Here is a 22,300-nt window from a genome sequence, read left to right on the forward strand (position 1 = left end):
CTGGCTGCAGACAACAATCCCTGTTCTCCAGGTGATTCACTGCTGACCATGGATGTTGAATAGATCTGTAATACAGCATGTGTAATGTGTAGAGCTGTACAAATCCTCCTGATTCCTCAATCACCTCCATACGTACTCTATTGAAGCTCTGTTTAACTAAGCATCACCTTGGGAGTTATTTTATCTCACCGGGGTGCACATTTGTCTCATTTGAATAGCTTTCATGGGATTTAATCGCTTTCCAATTGTGCTCCAAGATATAATGGCACATCAAGTGTGTCTCAAGCACTCCCACTATGCTAACATTGAGCCAATCCCATCCACATAAGGATCCTCTGCTCAGCCGACATATATTCTTGTTCCCAGCCGTGTGTCTTTGCCAGGTACTACTTTCTTAGAATGCTGTTAGGAGCTTGGCAAGCTAGGATACCCACCACGGTGACACCAGCAGTCCCAGAGGGCAACAGTGGAGCCAGTCTGCAGCTGTTTAGCTCTATATGTTGTGTGTCTGTCTGTCTGTCTGTCTGTCTGTCTGTCTGTCTGTCTGTCTGTCTGTCTGTCTGTCTGTCTGTCTGTCTGTCTGTCTGTCTGTCTGTCTGTCTGTAAGGTCTGTAAGGTCTGTCTGTCTGTCTGTCTGTCTGTCTGTCTGTCTGTCTGTCTGTCTGTCTGTCTGTCTGTCTGTCTGTCTGTAAGGTCTGTCTGTCTGTCTGTCTGTCTGTCTGTCTGTCTGTCTGTCTGTAAGGTGTGTCTGTCTGTCTGTAAGGTCTGTCTGTTTGTGTGTATATGTGTTAGCCCCCTCCCCAGTGTATGTGAGCCACTTCTCTAAAACAACAGTGCCGTGAGCGATTAGCCTGGCTCTGTCCTGGTTAATGAGGTCCTTGTTAAAGTTTAATGTCTCTGTTCCACCATTGTCAGGGAGATTTAGCGCCAGTTCCTCAGTGAGAAGATGCACAACACTGATTTCTGCCCCCCAGCGAGCAGAATAGTGATGCATGGGTTGACTTATAACCCGCAGTCCCCGCGGTTATATCTGCTGGGCGGGTGTGTTTAGGATCATTAAATATTGTGTGGATGAAGGGAGGGTGGGTGGCGGGCCGGCCGGTTGAATCAAGACAAAACAATACTTTCAAATCCATATATAATTATTGTATGATTTATATCTATAGACTACATTGATTTATATCTATAGACTACATTGATTTATATCTATAGGCTACATTGATTTATATCTATAGGCTACATTGATTTATATCTATAGGCTACATTGATTTATATCTATAGGCTACATTGATTTATATCTATAGACTACATTGATTTATATCTATAGACTACATTGATTTATATCTATAAGCTACATTGATTTATATCTATAAGCTACATTGATTTATATCTATAGGCTACATTGATTTATATCTATAGGCTACATTGATTTATATCTATAGACTACATTGATTTATATCTATAAGCTACATTGATTTATATCTATAAGCTACATTGATTTATATCTATAAGCTACATTGATTTATATCTATAGGCTACATTGATTTATATCTATAGGCTACATTGATTTATATCTATAGGCTACATTGATTTATATCTATAGGCTACATTGATTTATATCTATAGGCTACATTGATTTATATCTATAGGCTACATTGATTTATATCTATAGGCTACATTGAGGTTTTCCTTTCATTATTTTAGGCGATCTGGAGTTAGTGCATAACACGGAACCCAAACCGGCTGCGCACGTGTGCCATCGTGCGCTATCGTGCATAAATTTATGTTGTCCCCCTACACCAAACGCGATCACGACACGCAGGTCAAAATATCAAAACAAACTCTGAACCCGATGACATTAATTTGGGGACAGGTCGAAAAGCATTAAACATGTATGGAAATTTAGCTAGTTAGCCTGCACTTGCAAGCTAATTTGTCCTATTTAGCTAGCTTGCTGTTGCTAGCTAATTTGCCCTGGTATATAAACATTGAGTTGTTATTTTACCTGAAATGCACAAGGTCCTCTACTCTGCCAATTAATCCACACATAAAAAGGCCAACCGAATCGTTTCTAGTCATCTCTCCTCCTTCCAGGCTTTTCATCTTTGAACTTATATGGTGATCGGCATCTAAACTTTCATAGTATTACCACGACTTCCGGCAAAAACAGTTCGTCTTTCAATTACCCACGTGGGTATAACCAATGAGGAGATGGCACGTGGGTACCTGCTTCTATAAACCAATGAGGAGATGGGAGAGGCAGGACTTTCAGCGCGATCTGCGTCAGAAATAGAAAGGACCGCTATTTTAGCCCTTGGCAACGCAGATGCTCGTTGGCACGCGCAAGCAGTGTGGGTGCAATAATTGAATAACATGGATTTCTACATTTATTTTGCGATGTGTCCCGGGCTGGTCAGCATGTAAGCCTAGGCTTCAGGATCTAACTGTACGCGCGCCAAGCAGCCTACACGGCAATCGCCAAACGCTTTTGGGAACGGGCAGAAAACGTTAAAAGTCGATCCACAGAGGCAAAAAAGGACAATGTCTGAGTTTTAATTCAATAGTTGAAAATGAAGAGAAGGGAGGGCCAGAAAAGTAAATGTTTGGGAAAGATTTGTTGAAGTGGTAAAAGAGGATGATAGCAGTGTTATGTGTGGTGATTGTTGGGTGTTACACAAATTGGACAGTCACAAGATGGGGACGTCAAGGGAACTGTAGCCTGCTGTTCTGATGGGTTAAATGAAAACTGTCTGGACACTGACTGTAGGTCTAGAACCTTTCACAGCCTTAATATTAAGAATTTCTTGTAGTAAAATGATACACCAAATGTAGGCTAAATGACTATTTGGGAACATGAGTGGAGAAATATGATTTCTTTCTTTCAGCATCTTGAGAGAATGTGCAATTAGATGCCATCTGTAGAGGTGCTGTCTTCATCAGCATCATAAAAGCTGATAGTATTTCAACCACATAAAATATGCATCCAAGCCGAACTGAAATCCTATCAGAAACATGTTGGGTCATTTTCACAGCTTCTATTTCCTTACAACCGGTCAAATTGATGTCATTTGGACATTTTTGCACAGAAAATCGTTCCTTTAAAAATTGAGATGACAGAGAAATTTACCGACATCAACTAGATAGATCGGATTCATTCTATTGATTTATGACATTATGCTATAATGACAGAAGAGAAGCTGCATGTATTTAATTATAAGCAGAAACAATAAGCAGAAACATAATCTAAATCAGGCAAATAAAATCCCATGCCCCCTCTAAAAAAAATATTTTCACCCAATCTGATTAGCCTATAGCGCATATTCGATATTATCGAGTTAGGGTGGGGTACTGTATCACATATCGGGTGGTTGCAGATGGGTTACTAGCAATTGCGGGTGGGTGCGGGTGAACAAACTGCTTACCCGCGCACCACTAGAGCAGAACCCTGAGAATGGCATCATATGGTCTCAGGAGATACTCTCCCTGCCTGTCTGTCTCACTCTGCAATGCCTCCAATGGTGTTTGTGATGTGTCTGTGTGTGTACTTGTGTGCATGCTTAAATTGCATCTCTACGAGTGAGTGTACAAGTGTGTGTTTGAATGACTGAATAGGGGCATTGATGCCATTGGAACTACAGTCCCCCTCACCCCATCTCCCTCACTGTGGAGCTCTGCATATCACATGGCTGCTCTCAATACTGTGTCAAACAGTCTCCATGACGGATCATTTAACCAACCAACATTCTTTTGATTTGAGTTGTTATTGAAGTAGCTTTTGGGATTTGTCAGAAGAGCATTAGAAACAATGACGAAGTCATAAAGTCTGCTTTGGTTTACAGCTGTCCAGCTGAACTTAAAATGAGTTTCTCTTCGTTACTCTGTTTCCTTCCTGCTTGACTGGGAAGGATGGTCTCCGGAAGAGCCTCTGTTTCCAAGCCCGATCTAATGGTAGTTCCAGTAGCTCCGAGACAGAGGCGGTGCTGTACACTATACATAATGATGTGTCACAGAAGCCATGCTACCTACTTGCCCTCAATAATGGTGTCTGCCAAAGCGATGAATAATGGAGGATAATGTTCCGTGTGTCTGCAAGCCACTACCATTCTCTCCTGCCACTTTAATGAATAATAGATCCCCTGTTTCTTCTCCTCTCTCTCTCCTTCTCTCCTTCTTTAGGGACTGCAACGAAAGGACGATGGGGGACAACGAGCTGCAATAGAGGAGTGAGCGCAGTCTGAGGGCAACAGGATCTGAAAAGGGAGATTTGGTTGATTTAGAGGAGGGAGAAGGTAACCCCAGGACTTAAGAGGGAAAGAGGAGAGGAGGGAGGGGGATTAGGTGCAAGGCTGGACTGGAGGACTGAAGGACTGGATGCTATTCTCAATAGGCCCCAGCAGGTCCCAGCTCCCACAGAGATGGCCTCCAACTTCAACGACATCGTCAAGCAGGGATACGTCCGCATGCGTAGCAGGAAACTGGGGGTGAGTAGTGCCCCAAACTGGACTAGGGGTATTCTGGGAGTCTCTGGTCTTTGTGAGGGGGTTGTGTGTGTGTGTGTGTGTGTGTGTGTGTGTGTGTGTGTGTGTGTGTGTGTGTGTGTGTGTGTGTGTGTGTGTGTGTGTGTGATTGTCTACTTGTGTATGCTTTTTCCATGTCTGCCCAAGGGAAAGATAAAGATCATTTTTGAAACAAAACAAAAGATGATACAGAACAACTCTTTGTATCTCACGAAAGAGAAATGGAAAAAGGTTTTGGGTTGATGTATTCATACATTTTCTCTTCACCTCTGCTTCAAGCCATGAATATGAACATGCAGTATGGTAATGAAGTATGGTAATGCTTATGAGTCAGAACGGAATGACGTACATCTGGTTGTTGGAATTAGCCTTTTGGGGATGAGTCAGATGAATTATATGTCAATGAACACAAATGAAATGTTTTAATTATACACTTATGAATATTAGTCAGTATGGCACAGACTGCCTGATTTACATTTGACATTTTAGCCTCCAGTATTTCTACAGTCATCATAACGACTGCCAAGCACAATTTATCTGCTTTAGTTGTATTGATTCTCCTTGAAACTGTAGAGGATGTTCAGTGGTTTCAATAATGACATTTGTTTTATTTATTCAGGTAAAATTCTCCTTAAATGGCTCGTTTTGGTTTCCCTCATTTCGTGGTATTGTTTTGCCTGTATTGGCGTGAGGCCAGACTGAGGCGTGTCCTCACGCTGATGTCAAGTCCAGGCGTTATCAGAAGAAGACTGACACGTTGTGTGTCTGTTAAATAATGAACTGGCTTCAACCTGTTCTGTAAGAAAATGCCTGGTAAAGGAAGGGTTAGATTTGTATGGCAGGGCTGTTCTCTGTTCTCTTCTCTTCGTTTTCCCCATAGAACCATTTTTAGTTCCAGGTAGACCCCAGACAAGGTTCTACTTAGAACCTTTTAGTTGTGAAAGGGTTCACTTGGAACCAAAAAGAGTATTAGGCTAGTAGTTTGTGCAGTAGTAGTTTAATCCTGTGGTTGTGTTGCAGTGCTCAGGGGTAAAGACACAGGCTTAGTGTCAGTGTGATGTGGCAGTCCTCTGTGATGCACAGACTCAGTTACAGACACGGGAGCTCTAAGGAGAGATTAACCATGTCTGTATCTCTCTACCTACCCAGAGGAGACAGTGGATTTACAGCTGTGCACCCCCTCTAGGCTGGATTTGATATGCTACACACACACACACACACACACACACACACACACACACACACACACACACACACACACACACACACACACACACACACACACACACAACACAGACACACTGGTTTCTCTCTCAGCTGGTATTTGGCCCAGTATCTCTTATTGTGGTGTGCATACGTGTTGATAATGGGACTATCCTTCCCCCTAACCATATATCCTGTCCTACCACCTCTTCCACCCACATAATCCCTTCTTCAGCATACCCCAGCCCTGCTAACCCTGTACAATGAACCTCATACGTCCCTCCAGCGCTTTCTATCTCTGTCTCATGGCATGAAGTCTCATCTCTTCTGTGGCTGTAATTATTACAGGAGGGTCTTGGGTTTCTGACCTGAGGAGAGCACCCCCACAGTAGTTATGCTTCTCACTCTTTATGTCCTCCCTGCCTCGTTTTCTCTCTCCTCCATGCCTCTGGTGGAGTCGCTAGGAAGTGTGCACTCAGCAGGATTGTGGTTACCGTGGTAGCGTGGGGGTTGTGACACATAGCTCCCCAGGGGAAGGCAAGCAGTGGATTACCTGAGTTTGGTTTTACACCCTCCTCTCTCTGTTCACTCTCTCTCTCGCTGTCTCTCTGTCCACTCTCTCTCTGTCTCTCTGTCTTTCTGTCTCTCTGACTCTCTGTCCACTCTCTCTCTGTCTCTCTGTCTTTCTGTCTCTGTCTCTCTGTCCACTCTCTCTGTCTTTCTGTCTTTCTCGGTCTGTCTCTCTGTCCACTCTCTCTGTCTTTCTGTCTTTCTCGGTCTGTCTCTCTATCCACTCTCTCTCTGTCTCTGTCTTTCTCGGTCTGTCTCTCGCTGTGTCTCTCTCTCTGGAATCTTGTCACTGCATGTTTTTTCATGCCTTATTTTCTCCTTCATTTCTGCCTTTATCTCTTATTTTCTTTCTTTTTACCATTCATCATCTCCCCCTGTTTTCTTCTCCATCTTGCTGCATCTCCTTGCAGTGGGCACACAAAGTGAAATCAGAGGCCTTCACTCTGTCATTGTTTTAAGTAGATTCCCCCCCCCCCCCCCCCCCCCCCCCCAGCTGCTCTGTATTATGACTGCGCGGAATAACATCACAATGTCATAAACTCCCGCTTATGTGGCGCTAATGCTATTTACAGCCGTATTCCCGCTTCTCCTCCAGTTCTGCTATGTAACGTGTGAGTCCGCATTAGCGGTCGAAACAAAGCCTGTGTTCGTTAGTTGTTTTAAAGCCAGCTTCAGTGGACAGCCGCCCAACAACTCCGACTCCTGATTTCTGACGACTATGGTCCAGTTGGTGCTCTGGCTTTCATCTCTGAAACAATTCCCTGATATTTTAGTTGTAGTTTATATTTTATAAAGCCCTTGTCATAGTTTGGTCAGGGCGTGAGTTGGGGTTGGCATTGTATGTTGTGTATTCTAGGTTTTGTATTTCTGTGTTTGGCTTGGTATGGTTCCCAATCAGAGGCAGCTGTCGTTCGTTGTCTCTGATTGAGAACCATACTTAGGCAGCCTGTTTTCCCACAATGGGTTGTGGGTAGTTGTTTTCTGTGTTTTACCATACAGAACTATTTCGGTTTTCATTTATTTCTCTTGTTCTTTTTGTATTCAGTGTTCGAAGTGAAGAAACTTTCAAAGTTCTTGACATTTTCCACATTGACTGACTTTCAGGTCTTAAAATAATGATGGACTGTTGTTTCTCTTTGGTTATTTGAGCTGTTCTTGCCATAATATGGACATGCTCTTTTACCAAATAGGGCTATATTCTGTATATCCCCTACCTTGTCACAACACAAGGAAATAAATTCCACAAATTAACTTTTAAGAAGGCACAACTGTTAATTAAAATGCATTCCAGGTGACTACCTCATGAAGCTGGTTGAGAGAATGCCAAGAGTGTGCAAAGCTGTCATCAAGGCAAAGGGTGGCTACTTTGAAGAATCTCAAATATAAAATATATTTTGATTTGTTTAACACGTTTTTGGTTACTACACACTACATGTGTTATTTCATAGTTTTGATGTCTTCACTATTATTCTACAATGTAGAAAATAGTAAAAAATAAGAAAACCTTTGAAAGAGTAGGTATGTCCAAACTTTTGACTGGTACTGTTTACACACACACACACACACACCACACACACACACACACACACACACACACACACACACACACACACACACACACACACACACACACACACACACCCTAAAAAAGCAAACGTGCACGAATTCACACATACTCCAGTCGAAACACTATGTATAAACACAAAATGTTGTCCACTTCTCTTATCACATACGAGCACACTCTGTCTGCACAGGCCAGAACAAGCACTCAAACACACTATCTTTTTTTCCCCCTGTCAAATGTATAGCCAGACAGTCACCTTCCTCTCCTGCCAAAACCCTGCCTGTCTACTGCCACTCTGGCCTTGTAAGGCTGGACAGCTGGCCTCGCCATCTCTATCTCTCCTCTATAGCCTATCAGAGCTGTTCCGGACAGCGCTCTCACTTTCCCTCTCTCCCCAGAAGACCCTTGACTCCTCCAGTCCTCTGGTTAGGCTAATTAACTCTCTCTCTTTTTCCCTCATCTCCTCACTCTCCCTTTCTGCCTCTCCCTCCTGCTGCTTTTCAGTTATATCGCAGCAGTCCAATCAGACTAATAAGAGGCTGCTTAGCATTCCGCTTCTGTTAGCTCTCGTTCTCTATCGGTAGCGCTGTACTAGCTGGCTTCTCCTCACCTCCTCTAGCCTCGGTGGAGGAACAGCCCTAATTGCTTCGCAGCCATCCCATTTGACTGTGCCCTGTTTTTTTGATGAGCAGGAACATCAGGGAGGACGGTTGATCAGGGAGGATGGAAAAGGTCTGAGGAGATGTGGTTTAGATAAACACAATGTCAGCCAGGACGAGTTAAATGTTTAATCCCACCTGAAAGAGATAGGGCTGATTTGAACTGACTGACTCTGACTCACTCAGACTGGACAGAACCTTCTGGAATAACAGCTCGGTATCTTTGTCCTGATCTCTCCTTGTTTTTTGACCTACCCCCGTGTCTCTAGTCTAGGAATGTCAGTATGATCATGTGACTTTCCATTGTATAACCAACGGTATGATGCATAGATTGCCTCTAGCTAGATGTTACACTGACACACGATGGATCTGTGGTTTTGTTTCCTCACCACGTGTAACTGTCAGCGGTTGTGGAAAATTGCCAGCGAAAAACCTCTGAACGTTGTTTTCTCAAGTTCAGACAATTCTAACGGAGTTAGGTCAAACTACGGTCAAACTACTGTTTCTATGGGAGGGAGAATGGAGCTCAAAATAATAACAAGAGTCAGAAATCAAATGGTTCAACTTTGAGAATCAAGCAGACTCCCTTCACCTCACAATCCCCTTGCCTCTCTGAGCCCGTTCCCACAGCTGCAGTGACAGATCTCTCTCTTCTGTCTCTCTCCTCTATTCCTGTCTCTCTCCTTTTTCATCCCCCGTTCTTATTTCTCTACCTGAGTCAGCCCCCCTGAGGAGCCAGTCATTGTGAGCTTCCAATGGGATCAGCTTAGAAAGATTAGATGCTGACTCATGTTTCCCCTTCAGATTTCTAGGTGAATTTAAGTGAATTGGTTTTGAATAAGATGGTGCCAATCATTCCCATTCATTTTCTTTTCAGACCTGCACATTTCTCATATTCTGAACCACACAGCCTGTGTTTGTGTGTGTGTTTGTGTTTGTGTGTGTTTTGATGCCTGTGTGTGTTGTCCTGATTTTGTACGTTGTCCTGTTTGTGTTGTCCTGTGTGTGTTTATGTTTGTGTGTGTTTTGATGCCTGTGTGTGTTGTCCTGATTTTGTACGTTGTCCTGTTTGTGTTGTCCTGTGTGTGTTTGTGTTGTTTGTGTTGTCCTGTGTGTGTGTTTGTTTTGTTCTGTGTGTGTTTGTGTTGTCTAGTGTGTGTTTGTGTTGTCCTGTTTGTGTTGTCCTGTGTGTGCGTTTGTGTTGTCCTGTGTGTTGTATAATAAGCTGGATATAAGCTTGGTGTCAACCTGTTAGCGTTATTGGGCTCCCGAGTGGCGCAGCAGTCTAAGGCACTGCATCTCAGTGCAAGAGGTGTCACTACAGTCCTTGGTTTGAATCCAGGCTGTATCACATCCAGACGTGATTGGGAGTCCCATAGGGCAGCGTACAATTGGCCCAGCGTCGTCTGGATTTGACCGGGGTAGACCGTCATTGTAAATACGAATTTGTTCTTAAATGACTTGCCTAGTTGAATAAAGGTTACATTTATTTTTTATTTCAAATTAGCCGGTTAATCTTGGGACCAGGCTGGGGTGGGGCTCATCCCAACTGGGCTGCTGTGACAGGCAGGATCTCCTGGGAGCTAGGGGGATTAATGTAGGCTAACTGCCTCTGGCCCCTTCTGGGGCAGTCGGGAGCCAGGGATGGGGAGGAAAACCAGGGCGGAGACAATTAGACTGAGGAAGGCCATCTGAGTGCAGTAGCAGAAGGAATGTACAGGGAAGATACATTAGTGGGTCTGTGTGTAAGGTATTTGCACATTTCACTGTATGTGGATCTTTGTGTTCCTGTCAGTGTGTCCAAAGAAGAGCTCCGATATCAATCTCTGAAAGGGTTCTTAAAGGGTGTAATGGTTACGATATTGATCATTGATAACCCTCATGAATGCCGAGCCCACTCTGGGTAAGTGTGTGACTTGACTTTTCACATTCTCTTATCGGCACACTGGGGAGATCAATAGTTCCTTACTCATGCAAGGTTCCTTCTCTCTCTCTCTCTCTCTCACTCACTCACTCACGCCTCCCAGCCTGTTTACAGGGGATTAGCTCCACCTCAGGGGAGAGAGCCATGCAAACAAGGAATCCATGTCTACCTGTCTGGAATATCAATGGCAACCTACAAAATACTGCCCTTTCGCTGTTCAGAAATGGCATGGGAGAAGGGACATTTGGAATAGAATGGGAGACCATCTCCACAAATCTCAATGTTACAGGCACCTTTGCTTTCAACAGATAAAGGCTGGGACAAAAGGTCTCTCTCTCTCTCTTTCTTTGTCTGTCTTTCTGTCCGTGGTGGCCAGAGTAATTCTCCCTGTAGGGGTGCTGTCAGGATCTGTGCTTTTTGACTTGGCTGGGTCAGTCTGTTTTGTAAAATGCATTAGGCCTGGGTCGACAGGGCAGGGAGCATCGCTCCTCTCGTCTGGGGGACAAAGACCCTTGAAATTGTTGACAGCAGAGGTGGATCATGTGGCAGGCCTGTGATCTTGGGTTTGCTGTGTTCAGGTGGTGGTGGTGGTGTTGGTTGTGTGTCTAGATGGGCTTTTCCTGCCTCTGAACACATAGTATGATCAGAGAGACATTGATTTTTTGATTGCTTCCCTTGTATCTTTTTTTGAAGAAAGGTAGGCTAATACATGACTTCAGTTCAGTTCTGAACGATGTGACGTCCATCACTTCCTCATATTTAATGAACCAATGAACCTCATACTAAGGTATTCGGAGCAGAATTCACAGCTCCCACTCCTCTCTCTCTCTCTCTCTCTCTCCCCCTCTTTCCCTGTCTACCATATCCTCTGTTTCTCTCTCCCTTTCTTTTTTCATCTCTATGTTGCTGCTCCTCCACCCACTAGCTTAATTACCAGGTTTCACAGTCAGTTTGCCTGGCAAGGCCTGATTGCTCTGAGCACTGGAGCTGAGGGCGGAGAAGAAGGGGGCGAGGGGGAGAACGGAGGGGGACACGATAGTAGACTGCAAGCTTGCCAACACGCATGCGCACACAGCTCCAATGAAGAACGGAGCCCATTGGTTTGGAAAAGCATTGTGGAGAATCAGGAGCTAGGTGGCAGATACATAGAGGTAAATCTCCATTGAACAGCTTGATATCGCTGAGACACAATGGACTGGTGAGCACCTGCTCTCACCTCGCCGTCAGCTGTCCCACTGAAGGTAGCGCTTTCATCCCGCTGACGTCAGGATCAGACAGGCAAGCAGCGATAGAGCTTCCGCTCTCCTCAAGGTGTAAACTCTTTGCACCAATTAAAAAAAGAAAACGACACATCAGAGCAACGCTTTTTCCTTTCACCATGTCTCCATTTGAGCACGCTCACATTATGGTGTGCCTTTGTTGATGGCGCTCTTGTTTAATGTCTCGAAAAATACAATTGCATATTTAATTGGTCTTGTTATCTCTGTCACGGTGACACCGGTGTTTTGTCGGTGAACAGCAGTGAGACATTGTCACTCAGTTTGGGGTCTTTGTATTCATTACAACTGAGTCAGTGCACTAAGGGATTTCACTGGCTCTGTGGCCCCTAGCTAATAAACAGGGGTGTGATAATGGGTTAGGGAAAGAGGAATGTGGGGATTGGTTTAGGGATGGCTGGCCCTGTACTGTACAGGTCCTGGGGTTGCCCTGGCAACAGGAGGAGAGTGGAACATCAATAAAATAAAGGCCCTGCCTTTTATAACAGAGATAAGGGGGATAAATGTCGCTAAAGCAATAGCGCTCATATTGATATGTGTGTGTGTGTGTGTGTGTGTGTGTGTGTGTGTGTGTGTGTGTGTGTGTGTGTGTGTGTGTGTGCGCGTGTGCGCGTGTGCGATGGATTTCTCATTATTCCGCCAGGAGAGTTTGTGTCTTTGTCTGCCTCTTAACTCAATATCATATACATAATAGAATTGTCTTGTATGAACAATGTTAGACTCCATGACACGGACCCGGTGCGCTCCTTCTCATGTTCTACCTGTCTCTCTTGTTCTCTCTTGTGTCTCTCTTTCACATTGCTAATCACTAAATGCTATTTGATTTTTCTTAGAACGCTTCCTGGTTCATTGATCAGGTAAAGCAGAGGCAACCATTGTGTGCCTGCTCATGATAGCAAAAAAATGTAAATCGTTAGGCTTGAATGGGGTGGATATGTTAACATTGGCTTTGCTGTCGGGTGGCTGGTTGCAGTATGTTAACTGACTGTTTTTTGTGTGTTGAGATTTACCGTCGCTGCTGGCTGGTGTTTAAGAAGTCGTCCAGTAAAGGACCACGCAGACTGGAGAAGTACACTGATGAGAAGTCCGCTTACATCAGAGTCTGTCCTAAGGTACCCCCCCCCACCTCCCCCCACAACCCCAGAGAGTGCTGCATGATAAGTCACGTTTCAATTGGCAAATGTCAGTTTGGAGTATGATGCCTGTGTGTGGCGCGTATGGTATTACTGTGAGTGGGTGATATATCTGTGTGTGTGTGTGTGTGTGTGTGTGTGTGTGTGTGTGCAGGGCATTTGAAAATCAGTCATTCAGTCAGTCTGTTCTCTGAGCCCCCCGTTCAGCTGCGGGGAGCAAACGTGCATGTCTGGAGGGATCCACACACACACACAGACACACACACACAAAAGGCTGAAGGAAATGAGAGTGACACAGACGTTGCTCACATAAAAGCCAGCCTCCCAATCCCAGACAGATTCCAGGCCTCCCTGAAGTGTCTGAGCATGGGGTGCCCTCCTCCAAAACACCCCGGCCCCCACTACACCTGGCTACAACACTCCCTCTTTCTCTCCTCTCTTTCTGAAAACTGAATCTGACCAACCGGTGGCAGTACAGTATTTTGACAGCTTTTTAAAAATCCTTTCAACCTCTCTGTGTTTGTCTGAACTCTTGACCTCTCCTGTTGCCTAGGTGACAGAGATCAGCAATGTGAAGAATGTCACAAGGCTCCCAAGGGACACCAAGCGCCAGGCGGTAGCCATCGTCTTTACCGATGACACCTCACGCACATTCACCTGTGAATCAGGTACTCCACACCACACCTACTGTATTGTAATGTATATTTTCTCACAGTGTACAATTCTCTCTAAAGTTTCCTGTTTTATGACGTCTCTCTTTACATCCCATTGGTCTAAACTCAGAGCTAGAAGCAGAGGAGTGGTTCAAAACTCTGTCAATCGAATGCCTGGGGACCCGCCTCAATGACATCAGTCTAGGAGAGCCGGACTTGCTGGCAGCAGGTGTTCAGTGTGAACATACAGGTGAGTGTCTTGACTCACTAGCACCATGACACAGTCCTGCTCGACTTTGCTTTATGGCTATGTTTGCATGCATTATTACTTATTACTCATCCTCAAAACAACAGTTAGCTATGCGAATATAAAAAAATATGAATAAAAACAACACAGCCATTTTCCCACCAGAGATGTTTACATCAAATGGACTTGTTGCGGATAAAAAGCAGTGTGTGGGGACGTAGTGCACATTAAAATGACTGTTGTGGCCTGTTGTGCCATTTTATTAAATCGGACATGTAATCGGAAATTAAATGTATTTTCCATGTACTGTAGATTCCACATCACAATACATTGAGAAATGACATTGAAACGACATTGATTCAAACAGTTTGTGCCCAGTGGAATGGTTTACGGACACTCGACTCTGCTATTCAACCAAATGGCTTTTCCATTCTCCGTATGGATCGAACGGCAGCATCAGGTAAGAGTAGGGGGAGGTGTATGCTTCCTCATCAACAACTCCTGGTGTACCGAAGTTGAAAACATGTAGAGCTTCTGTTCACCTGACCTGGAGTTTCTGATGCTAAAATTCCAACCCCACTAAATGCCAAGGGAATTCATGCATGTTATTATCACAGCTGTGTGCATACCGCCACAAGCAAACACCAAGGCGGCACTCAGCAAACTGTACATGAACATTAGCCAGCAAGAATCCTCACACCCGGAAGCAGTCTTTATTGTCATGGGTAATTTTAACCAAGATTAAAAGTTTAAAACACATTCTTCCAAAATAAAGTATTACCAACATGTTTCCTGTCCCACGAGAGGAAACAACGTGCTGAACCATGCACTGTATATACAAACATCCGTGATCCCATCCCCCACCCCCACTTTGGCCAATCCAGAAGTATGTGGACACCTGCTCGTCAAACATCTCATTCCAAAATCATGAGCATTAATAAGTTGGTCCCACCTTTGGTGCTACAACAGCCTCCACTCTTCTGGGAAGGCTTTCCACTAGATGTTGGAACATTGCTGCGAGGACTTGCTTCCATTCAGCCAAAAGGGCATTAGTGAGGTCGGGCACTGATGTTGGGCGATTAGGACTGGCTCGCAGTCTGCGTTCCAATTCATCCCAAAGGTGTTTGATGGGGTTGAGGTCAGGGCTCTGTACAGGCCAGTCAAGTTCTTCCGTACCGATCTCGACAAACCATTTCTGTATGGACCTCACTTTGTGCACGTGGACATTACCATGCTGAATCAGGAAAGGGCCTTCCCCAAATGGTTGCCACAAAGTTGGAAGCACAAAAATCGTCTAGAATGTCATTGTATGCTGTAGCGTTAGGATTTCCTGCCATTGGAACTAAGTGATCTAACCTGAACCATGAAAAACAGCCCCAGTCAGTTATTCCTCCTCCAACAAAGTTTACAGTTGGCACTATGCATTGGGGCATCCAGTGTTCTCCTGGCATCTGCCAAACCCAGATTTGTCAGTCACAATAAAAATCCAGAAATACCCCAACCAAAAACTCAGAATGAACAGAAATATCCATACCATGCTGAGAACCCATACTGCAACAGTCAATGTCAGAAGATCAAAACCCAGATGACTTGGTGGTGTGAGACGTGTACAAGACAATACAGACACAAACTTGAATTGATGTTCGACAAATTAAGATGCAGTAGAGAGTCAGCAGTTTTATGTTCCTCTACGTCTACATCACCGAGAACTTGACATGTAGCAAAAACCCCACCACTCTTGTCAAGAGACTGCAACAGCATCTCTACTTCCTAAGGTGGCTGAAGAAAATCATCAAGAGCGTCCTGACCAGTTGCATCACAGCCTGGTACATGAATTACTCTGTTCATGACTGCTAGGCCCTCCAGCGGGTGGTGAAGACGGCCTGGTACATCCCTGGGACCGTGCTCCCACCAATCCAGGACAATTACTCAAAACGGTGCCTGAGGAAGGCCCGCATCATCATCAGGGGAAAAATCGGTCGATGTGCTCTTGAGAAAGGCACTTAACCCTGATTTCTCCAGGGCCACTGTTCGACTATGGCTGACCCTGTAAAACAACACATTTTACTGCACCTATCCGGTGGACGTGACAAAAAAAAATATATTTATATACAGTGTCTTCGGAAAGTATTCAGACCCTTGACTTTTTCCACATTTTCTTACGTTAGTCTTATTCTAAAATGTATTAAAATGTTTTTTCCCCTCATCAATCTACACACAATAACCCATAATGACAAAGAAAAAACAGGTTTGTAGAAATGTTTGCTAATTATTATACATTTTGTAAACAGAATACATCATTTACATAAGTATTCAGACCCTTTACTCAGTACTTTGTTGAAGCACCTTTGGCAGCAATTACAGCCTCGAGTGTTCTTGGATATGACGCTACAAGCTTGGCACACCTGTATTTGGGGAGTTTCTCCCATTCTTCTCTGCAGATCCTCTCAAGCTCTGTCAGGTTGGATGGGGATTGTCGCTGCACAGATATTTTCATGTCCCTCCAGAGATGTTCGATCGGGTTCAAGTCCGGGCTCTGGCTGGGCTACTCAAAGACATTCAGAGACTTGTCCCGAAGCCACTCCTGCAATGTCTTGGCTGTGTGCTTAGGGTCATTGTCCTGTTGGAAGCACCTCTGGAGCAGGTTTTCATCAAGGATCTCTCTGTACTTTGCTCCATTCATCTTTGCCTTGATCCTGACTAGTCTCCCAGTCCCTGCCGCTGAAAAACACCCCCACAACATGATGCTGCCACCACAATGCTTCACCGTAGGGATGGTGCCAGGTTTCCTCCAGACATGACACTTGGCATTCAAGCCAAAGAGTTTAATATTGGTTTCATAAGACCAGAGAATCTTGTTTCTTGTAGTCTGAGAGTCTTTGGGTGCCTTTTAGCAAACTCCAAGCGGGCTGTCATGTGCGTTTTACTGAGGAGTGGCTTCTGTCTGGCCCTCTTCCATAAAGTCCTCTATTGGTGGAGTGCTGCAGAGATGGTTGGTCTTCCTGAATGTTATCTCATCTCCACGGAGGAACTCTAGAGCTCCCTGACCAAGGCCCTTCTTGCCTTGGTATTTCTGTGTATAATTTTAAATACATTTGCAAGCATTTCTATAAACCTGTTTTCGATTCGTCATTACGGGGTATTGTGCGTAGATTGCTGATTATAATCTTCTTACAAATTCATTGAAGAATAAGACTGTAAAGTTAACAAAATGTGGAAAAAGTCAAGGGATCTTAATGAAGGCCCTACTTATCGAAGGCACTGTATACTGTGTATATATCCACGAGCTGTTCACTCCTTTACCGTTGGAGCGTGGGGTCTGATACCAACAGGCTCAGAGACAGTTTTAACTACAAGCCACCAGAAAGCTGAACACTTAAACTAGACTGACCACCTGTGCTGACTTTCCGCACCTTAACACACACGCACTCACTCACTCACTCACTCACTCACGCACACACATTCTTGCTACACAGACAATACAGCTGCTGCTACCAGTCTCTTATTATTATTGCTAAATGGATCATCACTTCAACTCTCTGTGATGCTTTGTGGATACGGGTCCTGGCTTTCTACAAGTGACTTTATAATCTGTGGTATGTCATGCTGAACTAAGACTAGTAATATCCCTTCCTGTCTCCCTGACAGAGCGTTTCAATGTGTTCCTACTGCCCTGTCCTAACCTGGACATCTATGGGGAGTGTATGATGCAGATCACCCATGAGAATATCTACCTGTGGGACATCCACAACCCTCGCACCAAACTGGTCACCTGGCCTCTCTGCTCCCTGCGCCGCTACGGACGAGATGCCACGCGCTTCACCTTCGAGGCTGGACGGTGAGGGAGACACTCACTGAGGGAGGGAGGGGTATGGAGAGTGAGGGATGGGGAGAAGAATACAAAAGCTGCAGGAAAGCAGGACTGTGTAACCAGTTGTCTGTGCCTAGCCCATAGATCGCTTGATGAAAAACACATACAGACCACACACACTCATGTTCGCACGTACGTGCACAAAACACACACACACACACACACACACACACACACACACAGAGAGACAGACAGGAGCCCTGTCCGGCAGAGCCTCATAAAGAGATTGATTGAATAGATTAGAGGAAAATCAATGGTGAGCGAGGCGTTCTTATCTCCTCCTGCGCTTTGATAAACTTGAAAAGAAAGGATTCGGTCCACTTGCAGGGTGCCCCCTAAAGGACAAAGATAAGAGTGATGCACTGTCAGTAGGGAGAACGTAGTCCCACACTGCCACCTAGTGGTATTTAGGATGCAGTTTTATTGGCTGCTATTTGCTTGAGAACAATTTGTGGTGAATAAAGTGTGCCTGCAAAAGGACTGTTTGCAAAAACACAGCTATATAAGATGATTTGTTGATATGACCTATTATGGCCTGTATACACATGCATGTTGTACTGAGCAGTGTGTGTTGGTGTGTTCCAGGATGTGTGACAGTGGAGAAGGCCTGTACACATTCCAGACGCGGGAGGGAGAACAGATCTACCAGAGAGTCCACTCCTCCACCCTAGCCATCGCTGAGCAGCACAAGAGAGTTCTGATGGAGATGGAGAAGAACAGCAGAGTAGGGCACAGTTACACACACACACACACACACACACAGTATTCTCCCTGGTGGTTATATAATGGTTATATAATACTGTGTAATACAATATGTGATACTATATAATACTGTGTAATACAATATGTGATACTATATCATACTGTGTTTTTAATACATGTTTTTCTCTCTGTCAGTTGTCTAAAGGTTCTGAGGCGGGCTCCTACCCCTGTACCCCCACAGCCATCCTGCCCCGCAGTGCCTTCTGGCACCATATCACTGGCACCCAGGGGGGCATGGACCCAGCCCATGGTAAACCACAGCCTAGACTACAATCTCAACCACACAGCACTGGGGCTAGAGTGGGAACATTGGTCTGAATATGGAAAGTGTAAACGTTTGAACATGGGGTCTGGAGTTTAACGAATCATACAGAAGCTTATAGAGTAGGCTGCACCTGTAGACATGACTTTTTCTCGTCTGTCTCTTGTGTCCTGTCCTGTCCTGTAGGTGACATGTTTGGTGGTTCTCAGACTGGCCCTGATGCAGACCTGCTCTCCACCCGGCTGCCCTCAGAGCCACGCCACGCTACCATGCCCCTGGCACACAGCCGACACTCCCCCGCCCGCTACCCCACCTACCCCAGCCAGTGATCCCAGGGGTGCATTGCAGACCCCTAGCCTCCTCCACTCTATACACCGCACTCCTCCTATTCTCCTTTCTCTGCAGTGCTTACCTCAACTCCACGCCCCCTCATCTACCCTCCAGCCAATCAGGTTGGGTTGTGGGGAGTGGGCTCTAAGATGGGGTCATAGGACCTCCTCTAAAGCTGGGAGCTCTGTGAAGCAGGACGTGATAGCGCCTCTGGTCTTCTCTTCTTCTTCCAAAGGCTGGTTACCTGAAGGAACTTCAACTCCCAGAATCCCTCACAGTGGAGGCAAAGTGCATTGTGCGAGCCAGCAGTGGCTTGTTGCCTCTTAGTGAGCTGACATTGTGGCATGGTGCATCTCTCTTTGCTCTGCTGTGGGTGTGGAGGAGGAACAGGAGGAGGATGGGTGTGAGCTGTAAGGATGTGATTTAGTCTCCTCTCTAACCCCTGTGAAATGTTATTTTCTGATGGGATTCAGTCAGCTCTCCATCACCTCAACCCCCTTCGCGACAGACCTCTTCATGTACCTCATGCCAGCTCTTAGCAAAGTTCAATGTTAGGGGCTCAGGACGTCCCCATACAGCTCTTATTGGGGGCAGAACAGTAGGACCCCTTCCTACCATCCCTGCTCTCCAGCATGATAAGGATTGTGGCACTCGCTCCAACCCATAACTTCAATCTGACAGACACATATGTAAGACAACAGTTTCTTCCCAAGTACTGGCCTTGGCTTCCTTCTTCAACTGTGTGTGGGTGGAAGAGGGACTGTCCCTGGACTACCATCCAACCAAACACCTGGTCTAATTCCACAGAGAAACAAAGGACCACTTGTCTTTCATCTTTCTTTCTTAAAAAAAAAACTTGTAGCAGACTTAACAACCTGACTTTACCTTGTATACTGTTCTGTCTGATAAAGAAAATAGACAGATTTTTCTGGGAGGATAGAGGGAGGCAGTGATGAGAGGGAGGGAGAGCCATATGCCTCTGAAGTCATGACTTCGATTGTTGTTTTCTCCTGGTTTCCTGCCATTGGGTTGTGAAGACATCCAAGGCTGTTCATAATATGGTAATGGAACCCTGTGTGTGTGTGTGTGTGTGTGTGTGTGTGTGTGTGTGTGTGTGTGTGTGTGTGTGTGTGTGTGTGTGTGTGTGTGTGTGTGTGTGTGTGTGTGTGTGTGTGTGTGTGTGTGTGTGTGTGTGTGTGTGTGTGTGTGTGTGTGTGTGTGTGTGTGTGTGTGTGTGTGTGTGTGTACTGCATGAATGGGATACACAGTTACTGTCATTTGGCCACTTTAAAACCTATGTTAAGAGAGAATTTAGACATGGTAAATAATAAGCTAGATTTAAAAAAAATATATAGACGTCACAAAGATGTAGCCACTCCCTCAAACCTCATCATTATTGTGGAGGTCCTTGGTCTGAGGGAGACACCACGGACTGTGTCATAGTGTGGCTCCTCATTGAGTTTCCTGTCAGGCACAAGAGTATAATGAACTAGTGAAGTTGTGATAACCATTGTTAATGTCCCGTGTTTGTAGCTTCACAGACTTTCTGGTGTGTGGGGGTGGGTTATCGCCTGACCAAAATGGTTCTTGACATGTTTGCACTTGTTTTTTTCCCTTCTTTTTTTAAATGTGTTTTTGATAAATCAGGAGCCATTGCTCTTAATTTGGGTCATGTGAGGGATAAGCACAGATCTAGGGCGGGTCCATAAGTTACCTGCCTCAGAGGACCCTCACATGGAGTCCTTTCATTTTAGGGGTGTAGCCTAGATACTGCTAGTGGGTTAGTTAGTAGATGACTGTTGCACAAAGAGAGAAACACATGTTTTTATAGCTGGAAGTATAAAACCTGCCCTCTACACAGTTCTTACAGAAGATTGGGTTTATAACTAATAAGGCTAATTATTTCAACCCGTCTCAACATTATAGCAGATTTGATTGACTATGAACTAAGACTTTCCAACTGTCTATTCATTTGTGACACTTGGATATGACCCAACTAATACCACCATGTAGTTAGAGATTGGACTAATATGAAATATATATATATATATACATACAGTATTTCACCACTGTTAAAGTTATTATATGTGAAGCTTATAAAATGAGGTAATTTTCTAATCTCCTTGACTAGGTGTAATGTTATTTATTTGAGTTGGCCAGAGTGGGACAGTCTGATGTCTAAGGCTACTTGTTAAATGCTGGAATCCAATAAAACACACATTTACAGATGATTTATCTCATGTTTACATAAAGGGCTAAGCTTTTTGTTGAACATACTCTTTATGTTTTAAACCCTATGTATTTGTGTTTGTGTACATACATGAGTTGTTGCTGCCCCCTTGGGTTCTTGAAAATACAGCTATTTATTTCACATCGTGTGGTCTCTAGATGTGTGTGTTTGTGAGAGAGAGTGTGCGGTGTATGGCTGAATGTTCTGTGACAGGGATTGTCTGGGGGACGTTTCTTTGAAATGCATGCACTCCACACATTTTTTATACTGCGTAACGATGGTAAGATTGAAATGTTGTGGACTTGTTCGTCCAGATATGTGGGTGAAGATTTTTTTTTACAGACGTTTACTTGGCACAAGGAAATAAAGAACGACGATTCACCTGATCATGGGGTCATCGAAGTGATTTACTTCATTGGATGAAAGGGAGATGTTACCATGGGGATGATGTATGGAGGGGAAGGGTTGATACAAGTCTTTTGGAATGGGAGGAGTCTTCATACTCCCTCCATGGGTACGAAACTATCACGTTTCATTCCATTTCGTCCGCTTTACCTCCTCTCCTTGAAACTATTTTGCCTTAGACTTCGTTTCCGTCGCTGCTCTTTCTCTTGGTTCTCTTTTATATCGTCGCTGTCTGGTGAAAACCGGATCTCCAAAACACAACCGTTTCAGGACATCGAAAAGATTAGAACATTTTCCCACGAACAAACATACAATTATGAAACTCCCAAGGCTATTTCGAATAGGATTTATTGGTCCCAGAGTCATGAAAGGTTCAGAGTACATTGAGGGGAGTTAGTGCTTTAAATACATGTAAAAAATATATATATAATTGGCAAAATGTTTTGTTTGGTTTTCATCAGACAAGCGAGCGACATTACGGAAACTGCTTGTATATTTTTCATAACAATTCTATCGGCCAAATCCCTCCTGGATAAGAATTGCAATAGGACTGGATATCTCATGATGGATTGAACATCTGTTTATTGTGGTGGTGAAAATGTTGTTTTATTACAATGTTTGTAATAATTTCACAGGCATTTTGGATCACTCCTTAGTTTTGTGGTTGATACTGGGTTGTTTCCACAGAACGTA

General features: G+C 44.5%; 1 protein-coding gene across 1 annotated transcript in view; it reads left to right on the forward strand.

The window, feature by feature from the left end:
• The window catches only part of LOC109886024 (docking protein 4), a 50,923-nt gene extending 29,335 nt beyond the window's left edge, over positions 1-21,588 (forward strand). Inside the window, exons 2-9 of the mRNA XM_020477785.2 lie at positions 4,177-4,481; positions 12,719-12,826; positions 13,401-13,515; positions 13,631-13,750; positions 17,396-17,585; positions 18,204-18,342; positions 18,516-18,630; positions 18,829-21,588. Of these exons, the coding sequence (XP_020333374.1) occupies positions 4,416-4,481; positions 12,719-12,826; positions 13,401-13,515; positions 13,631-13,750; positions 17,396-17,585; positions 18,204-18,342; positions 18,516-18,630; positions 18,829-18,971 (996 nt within the window). The 5' untranslated portion in view covers positions 4,177-4,415 and the 3' untranslated portion in view covers positions 18,972-21,588. The remainder of the gene's footprint in view (positions 1-4,176; positions 4,482-12,718; positions 12,827-13,400; positions 13,516-13,630; positions 13,751-17,395; positions 17,586-18,203; positions 18,343-18,515; positions 18,631-18,828) is intronic.
• Positions 21,589-22,300: the final 712 nt, after the last annotated feature.

The sequence above is a fragment of the Oncorhynchus kisutch genome, linkage group LG3, assembly GCF_002021735.2.
Source record: "Oncorhynchus kisutch isolate 150728-3 linkage group LG3, Okis_V2, whole genome shotgun sequence".
Classification (NCBI taxonomy): domain Eukaryota; kingdom Metazoa; phylum Chordata; class Actinopteri; order Salmoniformes; family Salmonidae; genus Oncorhynchus; species Oncorhynchus kisutch.